General features: G+C 42.9%; 1 protein-coding gene across 7 annotated transcripts in view; it reads left to right on the top strand.

The window, feature by feature from the left end:
* Flnb (filamin B) overlaps positions 1-18,370 on the top strand; it is a 145,220-nt gene that overhangs the window by 46,030 nt on the left and 80,820 nt on the right. For all 7 annotated transcript variants that reach the window (XM_078038343.1, XM_078038341.1, XM_078038340.1 and 4 more), the window contains exons 2-3: positions 14,003-14,251; positions 15,885-15,982. In XM_078038343.1, coding sequence (XP_077894469.1) covers positions 14,003-14,251; positions 15,885-15,982 — 347 coding nt within the window. The remainder of the gene's footprint in view (positions 1-14,002; positions 14,252-15,884; positions 15,983-18,370) is intronic.

Here is an 18,370-nt window from a genome sequence, read left to right as displayed (position 1 = left end):
CATTTAAAAAGTGCAGCTCATTTATTGAGCCTATGATTTCATAGGTGTAATTGCTTAAGATAGGGAAAAAAGAAAATATGAGTTGATTGAAGGAAATCACTAGTAGATAGCTCAGGTGGTGAGAGGAGAGGGCTGGGTTTATGTATGGTCTGGGGACGCTGCACGGTGCCAAATTAGAGCCAAATTCAGGCAGTGCAGCTTTGAGTTGTAGGCTGCAGGGTGTTTTCTGGGACCTGGGAGGGAGCTTCTGACTCTAGCACATACTGTCGAGCCTGTAATAAAGAGAGGTGGCTGTGGACTGCAGTCTTTAGCCATAGTGGCAGCTGATGGCTGGGGCCGTGTCTTGGCTATTCATCGTGTGTCACTCACTTGCTCTGCACTGGGACAGTGTGCCTCAGGAATGTTAGAACGTGCTTCCCTTTCAGCGAGGCTGACCTGCTGTGTATTTGGTCTGTTTATCTTACTGCCATGACCGTCTATCATGGGACAGAGTTCAGGGGCACAGTGATAAATCTCTTAGGAGGATGATGTAACCCTCAGCATTTCCCCTTTCTTGGCTTTTTACAGTTTTGGCAGCATTTGTATCACCACCAAGTCCATGTATGGGCCTCTTCCTGTTTGTGCCTCTTCCAGGCTCCAGGGTGGAATGGTCAAGAATGGATTCTGGAATTGATGACCTGGGTTCCAGTTCCTGCTCCACTGTTTATGGGCTGTGTGGCTTTGGGTTTAGTTTACTCACTCATCAGTTTTTTAAATCTGGAAAATGGAGCTAATAGTACTTTATAGAGCAGTTGTGAGAATTCAGTAGGGTATTTGCCCTGGATTAGGTTGGACCTCTGCATCATGAAAGAGTGCTCTCAGGATGCCAGGAAGGGGTCCTGAAGGGGTCAGAAAGGTATGCGGTTGATTTTGTTGTTGTTGCTGTTGGCTTGAAAAGCACCAGTAACGGCAACCGGATGACTTTATCCTCTTGCAATGTAATCTTCGGCATCTTCTAGTCCTCTGGCAGACTGGAAATGGCAAAGGCCATCTCCTGAGATTTGGAGCCTGCTTGTCCAGGAGGGGTGTGTCTGGTGAGGAATGGGAAGCATTTAGTTGGCCACTGTGAGAAGACTGAGCAAAGGAGTTCCTCAGAAAGACAACCAGTCCCTGGGTATTCATTGTGGAGAGGTGACATCACACAAAGTGAAAGGCATGTGAGGTATACAAGGTGAGGGGCCCTTTCCCTCCTACTCCTCACTGCCTGCTTCTCTACCTAGAAGCAATTGCATGATCAGTGAACCATTTCTTAAATCTTTGGGAAAGATTCTGTACACCAAGAGCCCAGTCCCCTTTACTCAAATGCAAACTAAGCACATTGCTTTTATCTTTTGATGAAGCCTGTCGATTTTCCCACATTAGTGCCTAAAGATTCCAACAAGCAACTTTGTTAAAATGAAGAGCTCCTTAATATAGACATTATTTCCTGGCGTGGTAGCATACGCCTATCATCGACCCAGTGAGCCAGGAAGCCACGTCAGGAGGATGGCAATTTTGAGCAGGTCTCAGTAACTTATTGAGACCCTATCTTATAGTAAAATAAAATAAAATAAAATAAGATAGAATAAAAAGGGTTGAGAGTGTAGCTCAGTGGTAAAGTGACCCTGAGCTCAATTCACAGTACCAAAATAAAAAAGAAAAAGTACATTATTATCTTTCTATTTTATGGGTGATAGGTACTAAAATTTATTATCAAAGGAATATCTGTAATTTAACATTTAAAAATCCAAATAATTCAGAAAACAGTAACAATAAATGAAAATCCATCTTCTGACACCACCTCCTGGGTCTTCCTAGAGGGAGCCAGGGAGGCCAGTGGTGTGGGTGCTTCCAGGCCCTTCTGTTTAGATGCAGAGCCAGGTTTTTTAAAAAAACAGGATTACGTGATCCATACTTCTCTGCAGCTTGTCCTCTTCCCTTACTTAATACATCATGGATGCCTGTCACAATTGGAAGAAACACATCTTTCTCATTCTTTCCACCATAGCCTGTTACTCTTTTGCTTGGATGTAAAATTTGTTTACCACTTTTTGTCAGAGAGGCATTTAAGTTGTGTTCTGCCCCCCCCCCCCGCCATGTTTTATTGTTGTAATGAACTATTTTAATAGCTGAAATGATCACTTTAATACCCAAATCTCCCCCATCTCCTATTAGAAAAAGAAACCACATTATGGAACTTTCTTGAATACTTTGTGCTTCAAATTGAATTTATTGACCTTGCATTTAATTTTCTGTCAGCAGTGGCCTGGCCCAGCCCCTGCAGACTGCTCAGGAATCTGCTGGAGGAGTCGGGGTGGCCTGCAGATTTTAGCAAACTGCCAGTTCATTCAGCAGCTCACTGAGCAGAGAACATCTTGATTCTATCAGCTTTAATCCCAGGGCCCTTGTGGGCCTGGCTTTCGTGGTTGTTAGCAGATGGAATGCTTGTCGGTCTTGGAAGGCTGAGTTTTGGGGCACTGGGCTTTGAATAGTCTTGAACCAGAATAGAGTGGCATTGAGTTTTTTTTTTTTTTTTAATACTAATGGGGCATTATTAGTTCCTAAACTTGTCTATTTATATTATTATAGTGGTAGTAATAGTTCTGTAGTCCCTGTTGATAGTATGGAGCCACTAGGCAGGTGCTACTGCCGTTACTGCCTGATGTTACAACAGCTTGATGAGATGAGCCCAGCTATTATTCTCATTGTTCAGATGGGGAGACCAAGCACAGGGCATGGACCCCCTCAGTCCCACAGCTTCTGTGTCCTGCATATGGGAGATGAACTGGGCTTCTCTGACCCCCCCCTAGATACCGGGATGTCTGGGCTTCTGGCTGCTTCATCACTGACTGACCTAATGTCTGTGACCCTGGGTTACTCGGGTACTGCTGTATTTTAGCAGACTGACTCTTGAGTGGGCTCCGTGCCTTTTGTACCTCTACCCTGCTCTTTTTACTCTGGATGTTGGAGAAGTGGAGTTCCACCTGTAAGATGGCCTGAGAGTTCTTTGGGGTTAGCTCTGTCGTGACTGATCAGGATGTGTGTTCAAAGCCGTCCTCACTCATTGGGGGTGTACATTCTAGCGATCAACCAAGCTAATGTCCTAGTATAAGGAGGAGAACCATCCAAAAAGTGTCTATGAAGGGAGAGCCGGGAAAGTGTCCCCTTGTCTGTCCTCTGAGAATTTCTTTCCTCTAACCTCATCCTCTTTCTGGGGTGTTGGTGAGAGCCAGCAGTTATAAATTATTTGGAATTTCCCGCGGCTTGATTCCTATTCAAGACTGTAAGTTGGGAGTTTTGTTCCTTTTATGACTTCACAATCTTTGGGCAGGCTGCCATTGTTGTAACATGAGGTGAATTACAGGGGGAAATGCAAACTGATTTCTCCCCTTTCAAATGAGGAAAGTCACCTTGTCTGGTTTTGTAACAATGTTGAACTTTTACAAATTTGCAGTTGAAGGATGAATACCTATTCTATTCATTATTATAATTTTTATTTAATTTTTAATAATGAAAAAAAAAAAAAAGAAAAGAAACCATAGCCTAGCATGGGCACAAAGAGCCAAAGAGTTTTTTACTCTTTTTTTCCACCCTTGAATAAGATCTTTAGCATCTTGTCCTATGGAGACACCAGTTTTCATGTGTAATAATGTTGCCATCTCTTTGTGGAGTGTTTTAGAGCCAATTAGTCTACTTTCTTATTTAAAAGTTTAATTTGTTATCACAAGGCCTGGAGCTCAGTAGGCAGTTAGGAAATTTTCATTGGATGTAAAACCAGAAGATAACAAATTTGAGCCTGGTGTGGTGGCACATGCCTGTGATCCCAGTAGCTCAGGGGGCTGAGGCAGGAGGATTTTGAGTTCAAAGCCAGCCTCAGCAAAAGTGAAGTGCTAAGCAACTTAGTGATACTCTCTCTCTAAATAAAATACAAAATAGGGCTAGGGCGGTGGCTCAGTGGTCGAGTGCCCCGAGTTCAATCCCTGATTACCCCCCCGCACTCCTCAAAAAACCAAACCTCAAAGTCAAAAAACCAGAAAATAACAAATTAGGCTTTCAAATAGATGAGGTCCCGAATTTCTCTTTTTCAGAGAAGAGCCAGGCTGACAGCATTGGACTCAAAGGATAGCTGTATCTTTTCCTAAGGAGTTGGCTAAGGAGGGGCCCTGTGCCAAGCTGTGAGGCACACGTGGGGACCTTTTGGATGCAGGACAAGACCATGATCATTAGAGAACCAAGGATTATAGTAGATCAGGCTCCCATTTGCACTTTCTGTGTCTTATGTAATCATTGTATGTGCTGTCCTTCTGCTATGTTTTCTCCTGGAGGCTTGTGGAGATGAAGGGAATAACTGGGTCAGGTAGAAGTCCAGATGCCCTGCCTGGGAGTCAGAGAAGTCTGGTTTACCTCTCAAGGACAAAAACTTATTAGTTATAGGATTGTTATTCAGTCTTGTCATCTGCAAAATGAGAGTAATGCCTTCTGGATTTATCCCATTGACCTGCTGTGACATAATGTGGATTCAGAGAAATAGCAAGATCTAGGCTCTCCCTAATTGTCACTGGCTTCATCTCTGTAGACCTCTGTTATTTCATTTGTAAAATGGGATTAACCATAAAAGTTCCTGTGAAGGTTTCAGGAGGGGATGCATGGCACATAGGGCCTGGCTCAAGGGAAGGGTCTGTAATACAGAGCTGTTTTCTTGTTTTTGTTGCTGTTGACAAATTAGGAGTCTTTCCCAGGTCTGGTTTCTCCTGCCCTTGTTCCTTTCCTCAAGGGCTTCTCTGAGGCTTGCAAGAGCACAGGGCCCCTGGGTGGGCCTGGCTTGTCTCCCAGAGAATGGAGCTGTTTGTCAGGTGAGGTGGCCTCTGCATGTGACAAACTGAGTTGGAGTCAAAAGGTCAGGAGGATCTCCATTCACAGCCAGCATTTGTTGTTTCAGCTGGACATGTTCTCAGAGTGGTCAGTAGCTGGAAGCTGTGAGCCAGAGCCTAAAGGTTACCATGCAGAGGCCTGAGGGAATCCCACTGGGGTTTAACCTAAGCCTCCCAGAGGCTGGACGCTGAGCTCCTCAACTTACTGCTCATGCTCAGGAGTCCTTGGGGGCCTTGTCCTGTTAGTCGCTTAGGATCTGTATGGTAGTAACAGGATGAGTTTGTGTGGGGACCTATAGCTTTGAGGTAAGAACCCAGTTTAGAATGCACTGCTTTGACCATTTTGGAGTGCCTTTTCTTCTTTCTCAAAATCTTTCTAACAAGGTTTCAGTCTTTAATTCTAATAATTTGAGGATTTCCCTATAATAGTAAGTGAAAGGGTACTATAATCTAGGCCCTTTAATATACCCATCTCATTATTTAGTACTGTGGGGTTTTTTTTTGTTGTTGTTTGTTTGTTGAGGTGGGTATTGAGGATGGATCCAGGGGCACTCTACCATTGAACTACAACCCAGCCCTTTTTATTTTGAGACAGAGTCATGCTAAATTGCTGATGCTGGCCTCAAACTTGAGATCCTTCTGCCTCAGCCTCCTGAATTGCTGGGATTACAGGTGTTCACCCTGCTCAGGTCTCACTGTGGCTTTATTGTTGGAGGTAAACTAATTTCTAAAAGTTTTCAAAAGTGGCATTGAAAAGAAAACCACTGGGTGATAAAAATTGATTTTTAAAAATTATTTTTATTTGTTTTTTGGTAGAGTTGAACCCAGAGTGTCACACATGCGAGGCAAGGACTGTATTCCTAAGCTATATCCCCAACCCCAAAATAGAACTTTTAAATAAAGTGATGCCTCTTAACCATAAAACAGGGTTTTGTAAAGCAGTTCATCATCAATCTGTGCTTTGAAAGTTCACCAAACTCTGTATGCCAAAATAAAAATCAGGTATTTATGAAACAGTTGGTTCCAACTATTTCAGGCAAAAATTGTCCAGCAAGTGAGAAACAGAAGGGATAGTTTACAAAATAGGAAATTTGAAGGGTGAGTTTATGCCTAAGGAATGTTTTATGGGCCTATAGTAGAAATCTCAAATTAGAGGTTTGGGAATGTTTACTCAATTCTTTTGCAGAGAAATGCTGGCCACCCCTTCTCTATGCCTTGCCCAGGACAGACATTACCAATCTCTACAGTAATCTTTCCTGAGCTTCCATTCTACATAACTTTTCGTGGCAGGTGTTGGTAATCCATTTTAGCAGTCTTTCTTACTGAGTCCAGATGTGGCCTCAAAATCATTCTCAATCCAGCAAAAGGCTTTTCACACCATGTGCCAATACCATGGTGTGTTTTATCATCTCTTGAAAAATTACCAACATAAAGACCTTCTGAATGAACTCCTAAACGAACTCCTAAACAGTCTAGTCCAATGGCTCCTTTACAATCCTTGAACAGTTCATGAGCAGGAAAGAGAATCAGAAATCCAACTGGCCCTCCTTTCCTGGTCTATCCTTATTTTATTGTGGTCTGTGTTTTCTCTTAATGATTGAAATAAGCCCATGTGACTTAAGGTCTTCTAAAGCCCAGGATGTCTTCTTGTTGTAGTTCAACTACCATAACAAAGACATCTTTTGAAAAGAACAGTGGTGGAAAGAATGTGAAAGGATGGTATTTTTCACCCTCAGGTTGGCATTTGATTCTGGGACCCAGGTTTCTTCCCCTGTCTTGCCAGGCCTCTCCCCAGGCAGGTCATATTGAGGTGACTATGGCTGGCAGTGGTGGAAAGTGTGTGGAGAATGCTTGCCCATGACCCAGGGCCCCAACGTGAGGGCATGCTTCACCTCTGCTCACTGTCCATTGGGACACAGCTGTACCACTGAGAGGCTGGGTATAGTTGTCTAGCTGGAAGCCATGTGCCTGGGAAGAAGGGGAAAAACCATTTCCCCCAGATAAACTTCAGTCACCAGGGCTCCAAGTCACCTGGTTGTAAGAATCTGCCTCATTTCCTACTGCCCCTCAATTGGTTTGCAAAGGGCTGACAGAGAAGAGGGGAGAGAAGCTGGTCTGGCCCTCTTTATCCTGCTCATTGCACTGTCCATCATCAGCTATGTGAATGGGTTGTTAGACCCTTGGAAATGTGACCCTGGTCCTGAGTGACTGACTGAGATAGATCCTCTTTAACCTAGTCTCAGGGATAGGTTAGGATTCTAGGCATCAGAACTAGATACTCACTGAGGAGAGTGGTTGACTGCCTCCTTGTTGTTCAGGCTGCTCTCTTGTTTAGACTAAGCCTGAGGACTACAATCAAGCCACCCACCACCTCCAGCGGGTGGTCTTCTGAAAGAAGACCAGATGGAGAGAACTGCAGAGCCAATCTGGCATGTCAGTGGGCACTGGGTCTTGCTGCCCAGGGTCTGGACTAGGTGATTAGAGCTGTAGTGTGGGGTTACCTTGGAGCAGCCCTGTATAGGCTGCTGCTGCTGCTTCAGGCTCACCCAGCAGCCAAGGCCCACAGGAAGCCCCAGTTGCAAAGTTGCAGAGCTCTACCTTGAATTGCTAAGTTTTCACTTTTTCCTCCTCCCTTTGTCTGCTGTCTCAAGGTTGATAAAAGTATGTGGAATCAGTGATGGTAAGAATATTAATAATCAATATCACTAGCACCATGTGAGGATCTGAGGGTTGGCAATGTTTTTTTTTTTTTTTTTTAAGAGAGAGTGATAGAGGAAGAGAGAGAGAGAGAATTTTTTTTTTTTAATATTTATTTTTTTAGTTCTCGGCGGACACAACATCTTTGTTTGTATGTGGTGCTGAGGATCAAACCTGGGCCGCACGCACGCCAGACAAGCACGCTACCACTTGAGCCACATCCCCAGCCCCAAGGGTTGGCAATGTTATAGCATTTGGTCCTCTCAGTAGTTCTACGCTCATGTTCCACCATCATCTCAGTTTACAGACAAAGAGAGAGTGGGTGGTGGAGCTGAGCCCATCATCTGCAGAGTCTGTTCCTTTTCTGATCTCTCTCTCCCTGGCTTCTGTGCTGCCACATGCTGTGTTATAGGTAGGGGCAGCAGGGTTCAGAGATGACCACAGCCTGGAACAGTTTAGATTTCTGTCTGAAGAGACTGCATATGTACTTTTTTTGAGATGGTTTTGTCTTGCTATTTTTCCCAGGTTGGACCACTCAAGCTACTTCAGCTTCCCAAGTAGCTGGCACTAGGGTATATGCCACCATGCCTGGTTTATTTTTTGCATCTACTTTATAACATGCAGCACTGCCTCTCCTAGGACACTGGAGGTGAGAAGGTTCCAGGGAGCTGAGTATTTGTTAGCTTGTTCCTCAGAGGGACTTGGTAGCAAAATCAACTAGGTTCCTGACTTTGTGGGGGCTGAACTTTTGCAGAGGAGGCAGATGTGCCAGGCAGGTGATTCTATAACAGTTGTAGGAGGTACACTAAAGGAGAAGGGCATACACCCTGAGGCGTGCTCTACAGGGCGCCTTTTCTAATTTTGTGGAGTTGGATGAGGTGAAGAGACAAGAAAAAAGGAGATGGGAAGGAATTCTGGGCCAAGTGGGCTGCAAACCAAGGGTGAAGGGTGAGCTTGGGGCACCATGAAGCTCGGAAGTCAAGGGAGGGCTAAACATCCACCCAAAGGAGCTGCTGAAAGTTCCATACTCTCTTTCAGGAAAGTATGACAAATTGTCAGGAGTTCAGTAGCTGGACTTTCTCTGGGTACCTGTTTGGGGGTCTTAGGCCATGTTGGTCTCTTTTCACCATTCAACTCAGAAGTATTCTCCTTGTATAGACCCCACATGTCCCAGGTTTACTGCAATGTGGTAGATCCGCATCCCCTGGGAACAAGAGAGCTTGGCCTATCTAATGAATTGCTTGTCTCAGAGAATTGAAAATAGAACATTTCAATCATGTAAATTCGTAGCGTATTTCCTTTGATTTTCCATAACACTTGGATTATGGCTTCTGGCTTTCTGGCACTAGGGAATAGTGTTTGGCACAGCAGGTACTTAAATATCAGGTTAATACATGAGGAAAGAGAGAGTACCTACTGTGTATCCTGCATTGTGCTCAACTCTTGGCATTCTTTGATCTGCCTACTCTTTATAACAATCCCATGAAGTTGTTCACATTCCTACTTAATAGATGGGGGAGGAGGGGTCATTCTAAATGTAAAACAGTTGAGTTGCTGCTGGCTCTGGAGCCTGTTATTGCAACTACTCTGCCATGCTGCCTCTTGGAGGGTGATGGAGCTGAAGGGACAGGGAGAGAGAGCTATTCCCAAAAGATCAAGTCATAGTGTGGAACATGGCCTTGGTGACATGTCCTAGCCACACTGTATAACTCCTTGATTCCTGTAGTCACTCATTGGCTGTTTCTGACCTTTCTATTAGCTGTGTTATGGCCAAAGATAACCTTTCTTCGTGGGTTACCACCTCAAGGTGAACTTGGTTAATTGTTGACAGCCTCTGGGAACCCTGTGGATAATGCAGTGTTAGATGTGGTGGATTTACAGGTGGTTGCATGGATTGGCCCTGCTAATAGGAATGGAGATCAGAAAGGCCTTCGTCTCCCTTACTCTGGGGAACTGGTTCTCTAAATAGACGTTTCCAAGATGCTTTTGCAGAGAGACTAAAAATAGCTGGCTTCTACCTGTAAATACCCCCACTGCATATATGGAATGTATCTTAATGAGGGCTGGAGAACTGATGTGCAGAAATGATAAGTAGCTCAACTGAATTTTCCAGCAATTAAAATTAAAAAACAAAACAAAACAACTTCTGACCTCACTTAAAAGCAACACTGGATAATTTAACATAGTTTGAGAGAGAGTGTATGGTTTGAAGATCAGTTTTGTCCGGAACCAGGAATGGTTATGTAGGAACTGCAATTGGGGTTTGGGAGGAGGAATCAATGCTCAGATTCCAGTGCACTGACATCTGCCCCCACCAGGAGATGGGGCAGGCATGCTGGGTGCTACCTTATTTCTGAAAAAGGCCCTCAAGCAACCCTCAACCTGTAGAGGCTTTTGACTGATTTGACCTTTTCCTCCTTTTACATTTCTTTTTATTTTGGTAGATGGACACAACTCACATTCATTCATTTATATGTAGTGCTGAGGATCGAACCCAGGGCCTCACTCATGCTAGGCAAGTGCTGTACCACTGAGCTACAGCCCCAGCCACTCCGTTTACATTTCTGCTCCATGTTTACAGTCAGTATAAACATTGCTGAGCACACTCAGGTCTGAAAATTCTGTAATCTGTGGTAATGGTTAGACAGTGATTCTGTAATGTTGTGTAGCCTTTTGTTTTCAAGGCCTGGGGAGTCTCCTGTTTCCTGTGGATGGGAACTGGGGAGGCCTTTTGGGTAAGTTGCCATTTTTTATTGTTCCAAGAATGTGGTCAGGCATTTGAACTTTCACCTGTCAAAATCACTTTTGGAACAAGGACTGTTTTCCCTCCAGCTTCTTAGAATAGCAGAATGAAGGTATCATTTATCCCAGTGAGACTGTAATGGGGGCTTTCCCATTTGGACACCCACCTTGAATTCATTGGAAACAGAATCCTGGGCATTATATTTTTCATAAATTTGGCTCAGACTTTAACTGAGTCATATCCCCCCCACCCCCGCAAATCTTTTTGATTTAAAAAAGATTCTTGTCTCTTTCCTTTAGAGCAGCATGTGTAAGCTAGATAAAAATACAGCAAAACAGCAAACTTGCTTTGTGTTTTGAGTTATGAATTAAATCTTCAGGTTTGCTTTTGAAAAGCATTTAACACAAAATTCTGTGAGGTTTTGAGTTTTGCACACTGGTGGCTTGTGGCTAGGTGACACACATAAGCTTCACTCCCCCACTTTCTCTTTCTCACCCTCCCACTTTTATTTCAAGGTACTAGGGATTGAACCTAGGGTCACTTAACCACTAAGCTCCATTTGCAGCCCTTTATATTTTTTATTTTGAAACAGGGTCTTGCCAAGTTGCTTAGTGCCTCATTAAATTGTTGAGGGCCTCAAACTTGTGATCCTCCTGCTTCAGCCTCCTCAGTCACTGGAATTACAGATATGCACCACTACATCTTGCTTGCCCACATTTTTGAAGATTATTCTTCAAGCCTTTAGCTTGAATAAAGGAAACTAGAATGGAAATTTGACCTGGAAATTCTGGGATGATCGATAGGTAATAAGTTGGCAATGAATAGCATTTCAAAGATAACCTTGTAACAGGATGTATAATCTAAAAATTTTAGTCATGGACAAGGACTGCCAGCTGGAGAAGTTTCTGGTCCTGGGGATGAATTAATTGCTCAGATACCAAGTGCAGAGTCCAGGGTTTTCTGTGGACCACTGCTCCTATATTGACTGGAGGACCTTAGAAGCAGGACTGGCCTTGTGTTCAAACAACCTGTATGCTCAGAAGGGCTCTCCACTTGATTTAATGATGTTGTGGTCTTTAAATTCTCCATGCTTTTTGGGCAAAGGGCCCTGCATTTCCATTTTTTTTTTAAACTAGGTACTATGAATTATGTAGATAGTCCTGCTTTAAAGTTATTATTTACCAATTAATTACATAGAAAATTCTTGGATACCTTCACGCTTGGAGTGAAGATTGCTTGAATTTAGTTTGTCTAACCAGCCAGTTCATGATAATCTTTATTTGTCCAATGTACGTGATCAGGTTTTATTATGCCTGAATCTGCAACTGTGAAATTTGTTCTTGGTTTCTGTGGGTTTGGGTGTGGGCTTTTAGAGGATCTTTTGTTGTAAGAGATCCAACAATAACCAGCTTAATTTTTAGATTTTTTAATTTATTTGTTTTTGATATTTATTTTTTAGTTTTAAGTAGATACGTTATCTTTATTTTGCATTTATGTGGTGCTGAGGATCGAATATTTTTTATTTTGAGACAGGGTCAGTGCCTCAAGCATGTTAGGCAAACGCTCTATCCCTGAGCCACAACCCCAGCCCCAACCAGCTTAATTTTTAAAAAGCCCTCAGTCTTTCAGTTTTGAGTGGCAGACCATACACTCCTTAGCGGCATGTGGTTGTAGTTGGGTTTCATTGTGTACAATCTGGTGTATGTGTAACCCAGGTGGCTTGTGGTGGGACACAGGAGTGACTCAAAGATGAAGAAGGATTGGCTACTCTCTACTAGGCATTCCTGGGGCCTGAGGGTAGGAGTCGGGGAAATGGACAGAAGGTCCTATGTTGAGGGAGAGGTCCCTGGCATGTTTACAATACACATGCTGGTGGGAATGTTGCGCCACCAACCTTGAGGTTTGGTGCCTGAATGATGAACCAGGGTTTGTCTTGTAGGAGGATGGTGTAAAGAGTTTTTCCATCAAAGGAATACAGAATACCAAAAGGCCCTGGGGTTCAGAATAAGATATCTTGGGGGAATAGGCCATCTTTGAGCCTGAGAATGGTTATGGTGGGTGGGTACGGGTGACAAGGGTAAAGCTCACTGGAACTTGTGTAGGTTCTGAAGGTGTGTTTAAGGAGTTGACTGTGGAAGTCAGGACCAGGGAATAAGGACTAGAAAGATGGTGCTGGGTTATGTGAACAGAGACTTAACTTCTTCAATGGCTGTTCAAGATGCTGCAAAAGAGGAGAAGGTTGATGTTTATTGGGAAGGTATAGAGATTTGCCAAGAGATTAGGGTAGGGGGAGATGATACACTGTGCAAACTATACCAGGGTTTTGAAGGAAGATCCCAGAGTAGTTCTACTGTTTTCAGCTTGGGGTCCCTGTACAAGGGGGTGGATGTTTGGTAGTGAGGGAGATAAGAAACTGAGGGATAGAGATATTTAAAGATAATATTTATAATGCTTGAGTTTTTTTTTTTTAATTCATTTGTATGGGGGATTGAACCCAGGGTTGCCGTATCACTGAGATACACCCCAGCTTGGTGGCAGGTCTCATTAAGTTGCTCAGGTTGGCCTCAAACTTGTGATCCTTCTGCCTCAGCATCCTGAGATGGGATTTCAGGAATGCACTGCTGTACCCAGCTGTTGTTTGAGTTTTGTGGGTGTAGATGGACGTTGATAAAAGGACAGAGAACTGGAAGCGCTGGTCAAAGTGTGATGTTTTGTCAAGCAAAGGGAAGACTAGAAAGGGGCTATGACTTTGGCTTCCCACTCCCCCCCTTGGCTTTGCCCATTTGCGTCATTTTAACTATTAAATGATTTCCTCTTTTGAAAAATTGACTTGTCAATTTTTGTCAAAACTGAAAACACTGAGCATTGGTGAGAATTTAAGAGGACTCTGTCCTCTAAAAACCTATAGAAAGGAGTATAAATGAAAACAATATTTATAAGGAAAGGATGACTAAGACATAATAAATAGTGCAAAGAAGCATTTAAAAGCTGCTGGAGATGTAGCTCATTGGAAAAGCACTTGCTTAACGTGTGAGACCCTGGGTTCCATCCCCAGCACTGCGAAACAGTTAACAGTATAGTATAATATACATTCAGGGCAGCAAACACTGTGACATTAGTGTATACAAGCATATACACATACAGTCTGGACTGTGACACCAGGTTAGCAGGTGGTTTTCTCAGTGATGCCTCCACCCTCCTTTAAAAATTTACTTATGTACCTATCTATTTATTTAAATTTTTAGTTGTAGATGGACACAATATCTTTATTTTATTTATTTAGTTTTATGTGGTGCTGAGGATTGAACCCAGTGTCTCACATGTGCTAGGCAAGCACTCTGCCACTGAGCCACGACCTTAGCTTAGACCCCTTTTTATTGTTTATATTTCTGAAATGATTTTTTATAAATTGTAAAAACTTTTTCTTATGAAAAATTTCAAGCATCCACATAGAGACAATAGTATAGTGCATCCTCATGATCCAGTGGTGCCAGTGAATAACATTTTGGAATCCTATTTCCTCTATTCCCATCCTCAAGTATTTTGATGTAAATCCTAGCATTGTGCCCATTCACTCTCAAATATCTTAGGGGTGAGAACTTCATTCACTCAGGGGCATGATTCATGCTTGGGTCACCCAAAAGAATGACCACACCTATGCCTGTCTCCACAGATAGCAAAGCCATTGTGGATGGGAACCTGAAGCTCATCTTGGGCCTGGTATGGACGCTGATTCTCCACTATTCCATCTCCATGCCCGTGTGGGAGGATGAAGGGGATGACGATGCCAAGAAGCAGACACCAAAGCAGAGGCTGCTGGGATGGATTCAGAACAAGATCCCCTACTTGCCTATCACCAACTTCAACCAGAACTGGCAAGATGGCAAAGCCCTGGGAGCCCTGGTTGACAGCTGTGCTCCAGGTAAGTACCCTTTCTGCCTAAATCATCTCTTGGGATGGGAGTCATTGGGCCCTAAACTTCTGGGGTTGGCTTCAAGCTTAGCTATAACTGGTGTGTGTCTCCTGGTTTTAGCCTACTCTGTGACAAATAATGGAACTAAAAATGACTGTTCCCCCTCCCAGTGGCAGTTGTTCTAGGTGTGTCCACAGATACGTTGGAGCATTGAATCTAGTCTTCTAAATTCCCAGCAAAGGCCTCAGTGCTTATGCTTGGAGCAGACCGTGGGTTTAGCTTTCAGACTCCAAAGTCCTGTGTCTTCCCACATTGGTGCCTGGTTTCTGGATGGCTTTGGCAGAAATATGTGACCCTCTTAGGTGGCTTGGCCTGAAAATCTAAAAACTTCCATAGAGTGGAAAGTTCTTGTTTTTATTAACCACTGGTTTGACTATATATGGCTTTTTTTCACTCCTTTCTTTCTGTATTGCTGTGGAATAGTGCTTGATCAGGATCCAGTTGGAGTCTTTTCCACCCTTGATGGGCTCTTTTCTGAGTGGTTCAGTGTACACCAAGATTGTAATTATCCTCACTGGAAGGGTTTAGATTGATGGATAGAGTTTACCACCCTATACTCAATAGAAAAACCAGAGCCAGTGTTTACATGCACCCTCTAAAATTGTTTTTAATAAAAAAAAAAAAAAACTACTCTGATAATTATATTTTCCACTGAGTGATCTGTATATGCTGGGCACATTAGATTTTTGTTTGTTTTACAATCTTGGTGTACACTGAGCCACTCAGAAAAGAGTCACCAGGGATAACCCAGGGGTATTCTACTTCTAAGCTACACCTCCAGTCCTTTTTATTTTCATTTTGAGGCAGGTTTTCACAAAGTTGCTCAGGCTGGCCTCAAACTTGTTGTCCTCCTGTCACGGCTTCCTGAGATTCTGGGATTACAGAAGTGCGCCACTACACCCAACTCACATTAGTATCTAATAAGGTAGTATCTAATAAGGTAGCAGTCCTAAATACAACCAAAGGAGTGCTAGCTAGTGTCCTTTGAGTAAAGGAGGAGGGCTGATCAAGCTGCATTCTTCCTTGGAAGCCCATAATGTGGTATATTCAGGAAGAACTTGAAGCACAGCATTAGTTCATCTCCCACTGCCCTCTTCTTCCATTCATTTAAAAACAGAATTTAGGATGCCTCTTCCCAATTTAAATCTGAGATTTTTTACTCCAGTCCTATACTTCGTGTGTTTATAAAGACTTTGAAAATAATTCTATGACTGTGTCTTCATGCAAGTAGATTTTTGAACCACACAGATGCTAGTTCTGTCTTTTTCAGCTCTATCCAGGAATAGGATCAAAAGAATTTCTCCCCCCAAAAGTCATGAAATCCACATAATCTTATCGGCTTTGTTTGTCATAGCAGATCTTCAAGGAATGGGGAGCCCCTATCTTAATGCGGGAACATAGCAGCCTAAAGGAGAAGCCTCTGGTAATATAGAAGAGTGTGATCCTTAAAATATAGAATTCACTGAGATTTTGGAGGAAATTTTTTTCTTGAGTTAAGAGAGTAAATGGGTTTAATTTTAGACACGTGGCTTCTTTTAATCTCTTGGGTCTGCTCTGCTAACAGCATCTTTTGTATTAACAGGTCTGTGCCCAGACTGGGAGTCCTGGGATCCACGGAAGCCTGTGGATAATGCCCGAGAAGCCATGCAGCAGGCAGATGACTGGCTGGGTGTCCCACAGGTATAAACACACGTGCCATGTCCCATGAACCTGCCCCATCCCTTGGTTTATTTCTGCCACTCTGGATACCTTTCTGGGTTATAGAGGCAGTCTGATCTTGGCATTCAGCCTTCCAAGAACATGGCCTTTGGCCCTCTCCCACCTCCCTCAGTTTACTCATAATAAATAATAGATTCTCGTGGATTTAGGTGCTTTTGGATCACCTAAAATCACATGCTGGTAAACTTTGTTTTTCTTTTACTTCCTCTGTGTGTGTGTGTGTGTGTGTATGTGATATGATAATCAGTATTTATTACTAGGTAAGTATTACTGTACAGAAAAAAAATTATTTATCTGAAAGATAAGAGGTGAAGAATCCTCTGTTACAGACCCTGGAAGGTGAGTCTAGGTGGGATGGCTGGGCAGAAAGAGCTCAGGTGGAGTCTGCTTAGGTTTTTCCCTGATGTTGTTTTTCGCCACCATTTTCAGAGCAGTTCAGGGCTGCTGAAAACTCATGGACCTCACCAGCTGGGAGCATCCTGTGTCCATGTTTGTCCTCAGCTACATGCATAGCCAGTGTGGCCTACGGTTTCCAGCTTGGGCCAGAACAGACACCATCTCAGCCTCTGTGTCCATAGGGCTAATTGTTACCTGGACTTCTTTTCCCTGTCTCTAAATTTTCTACTTTTTTTGCTCCAAATACTTTAAAGGCAGTCTTTAAGCCCCAAGTAGCAAATGTGGACCTTAGCTATTAGGTTGAACCATAAGAAATTGTCAGTATTCAATCATCTTTTACCTATATAAAAGAAAAACAATTTCAATCTGATATTTTAGGGAAAGTCATAGGACTTAGACCTTTTTTTTTTTCTGTGGGTGGCCGGGAGTTACCGGGGATTGAACTCAGTATCACTCAACCACTGAGCCACATCCCCTATTTTGTATTTTATTTAGAGACAGGGTCTCACTAAGTTGCTTAGTGCCTCACCAGTGTTGAGGCTGGCTTTGAACTCAAGATCCTCCTGTCTCAGCCTCCCGAACCACTGGGATTATACGCGTGCAACACTATACTAACAGGACTTAGAACTTTTAAAAACACTGTAAACAGGGATAACTCACTATTAATGGGAATTGTGGAAGAATTTGTATTGCCCGTAATCATGTCACAGGAATAACAAAAGAACTTGAAAAAAGACTAAGATACCATCTATGATAGCTACATTGCTTAGCTGATGTCCATTCTTCCTAGCAGGGAGGAAATCCAGTGTTTCTTTCTAAAAAAACTACCTTTGGTAGTTAAGCAACCATGACTCCCACGGTCAAAGTCCTGATCAAAGAGAAGTTGTAGATAGTTGGTACTGTGCTGCTGAGGACCTCACTCTAGGCTCCACTAAGGTCTGAGTTGGTGTTCAGAGCTGATTTTAGTATATTTTGTAACAGGATTGCTAGGAAGGTAGAAAAACTTGCCTATTTCCTTGGTTTGGTTTTGGAATCATGTCTGTGCTACATGACCTATTTCTTGGCTCACCCACCCTCAGGAAGTGGTGTGGTATGTTTTTCATCTCCTTTTAAACCTAAAACCATCTCCTTTTGACGTTCATATGATGTTAGCACTGTAAAGTTTTAAAGGAGCTGCTGGGGAGAAATGCCAAACCTGTGCACATCAATTTTATATGGAATGTATTACAGGCCACTGTTCAAACCCAAAGAGCTATTTTGTTCTTGCAGACTAATCATCAGAATGTTTTCCTTTGTTGCTTTTTATGTCAGGGAGGGGGAAGTTGAACACATCAGTTTATAGCGTTTGGGTAACCTGGGTCAGGAGACCAAGCCTTCCTTTTGTTTAAGGAGTGGTGGCTTACCCGCTTAGCACCATTGTTGGGGACAGGGAGCATTTGGCATGCTGTTAGGTCTGTATCAGTGGTGGCACTGAGGCTTTTACCACCTTCATGGAGGTCACCTGTCCAATGTAGATCTTATCTTAAGCTGAGTGTCAGGAGAAATTCACCCACTCCCTATTTTATTTTTTAATGACTCCTGATAGATTGAGACCACATATCTAATATGTCCCTGTATTGTCTCCTACTGATTTTGTTTATTTTTATTAGTAGAGTTAATAGAGATGTAGAGAGTGGATTTATAAGTAAAATGCTGTTTTATCTATGTACTTTTTTAAATGGTATTTTTGAATCCTGTGTGTTTCCTTCTTTCTTCTTCCTCCTGTTTGCTGAGGCTTATTGCTTTATCCTTTTTTGGAATGTTTGGCCAGGGGAGAGAGAGGAGTCTTATTTTGGGAGGGAAGAGAATGAATCTCTGGAAATTATGTGGAGAATTTTCTGGAAAAGATCCCCCAGCTTTATCCTCTAAGAGGTTAAAAACGCCAATCTGGGCATTTCGGTTTAATGTATTTCA

The sequence above is a fragment of the Ictidomys tridecemlineatus genome, chromosome 2 (genome assembly GCF_052094955.1).
Source record: "Ictidomys tridecemlineatus isolate mIctTri1 chromosome 2, mIctTri1.hap1, whole genome shotgun sequence".
Lineage (NCBI taxonomy): Eukaryota > Metazoa > Chordata > Mammalia > Rodentia > Sciuridae > Ictidomys > Ictidomys tridecemlineatus.
This window is presented reverse-complemented; position numbering and strand designations above follow the sequence as displayed.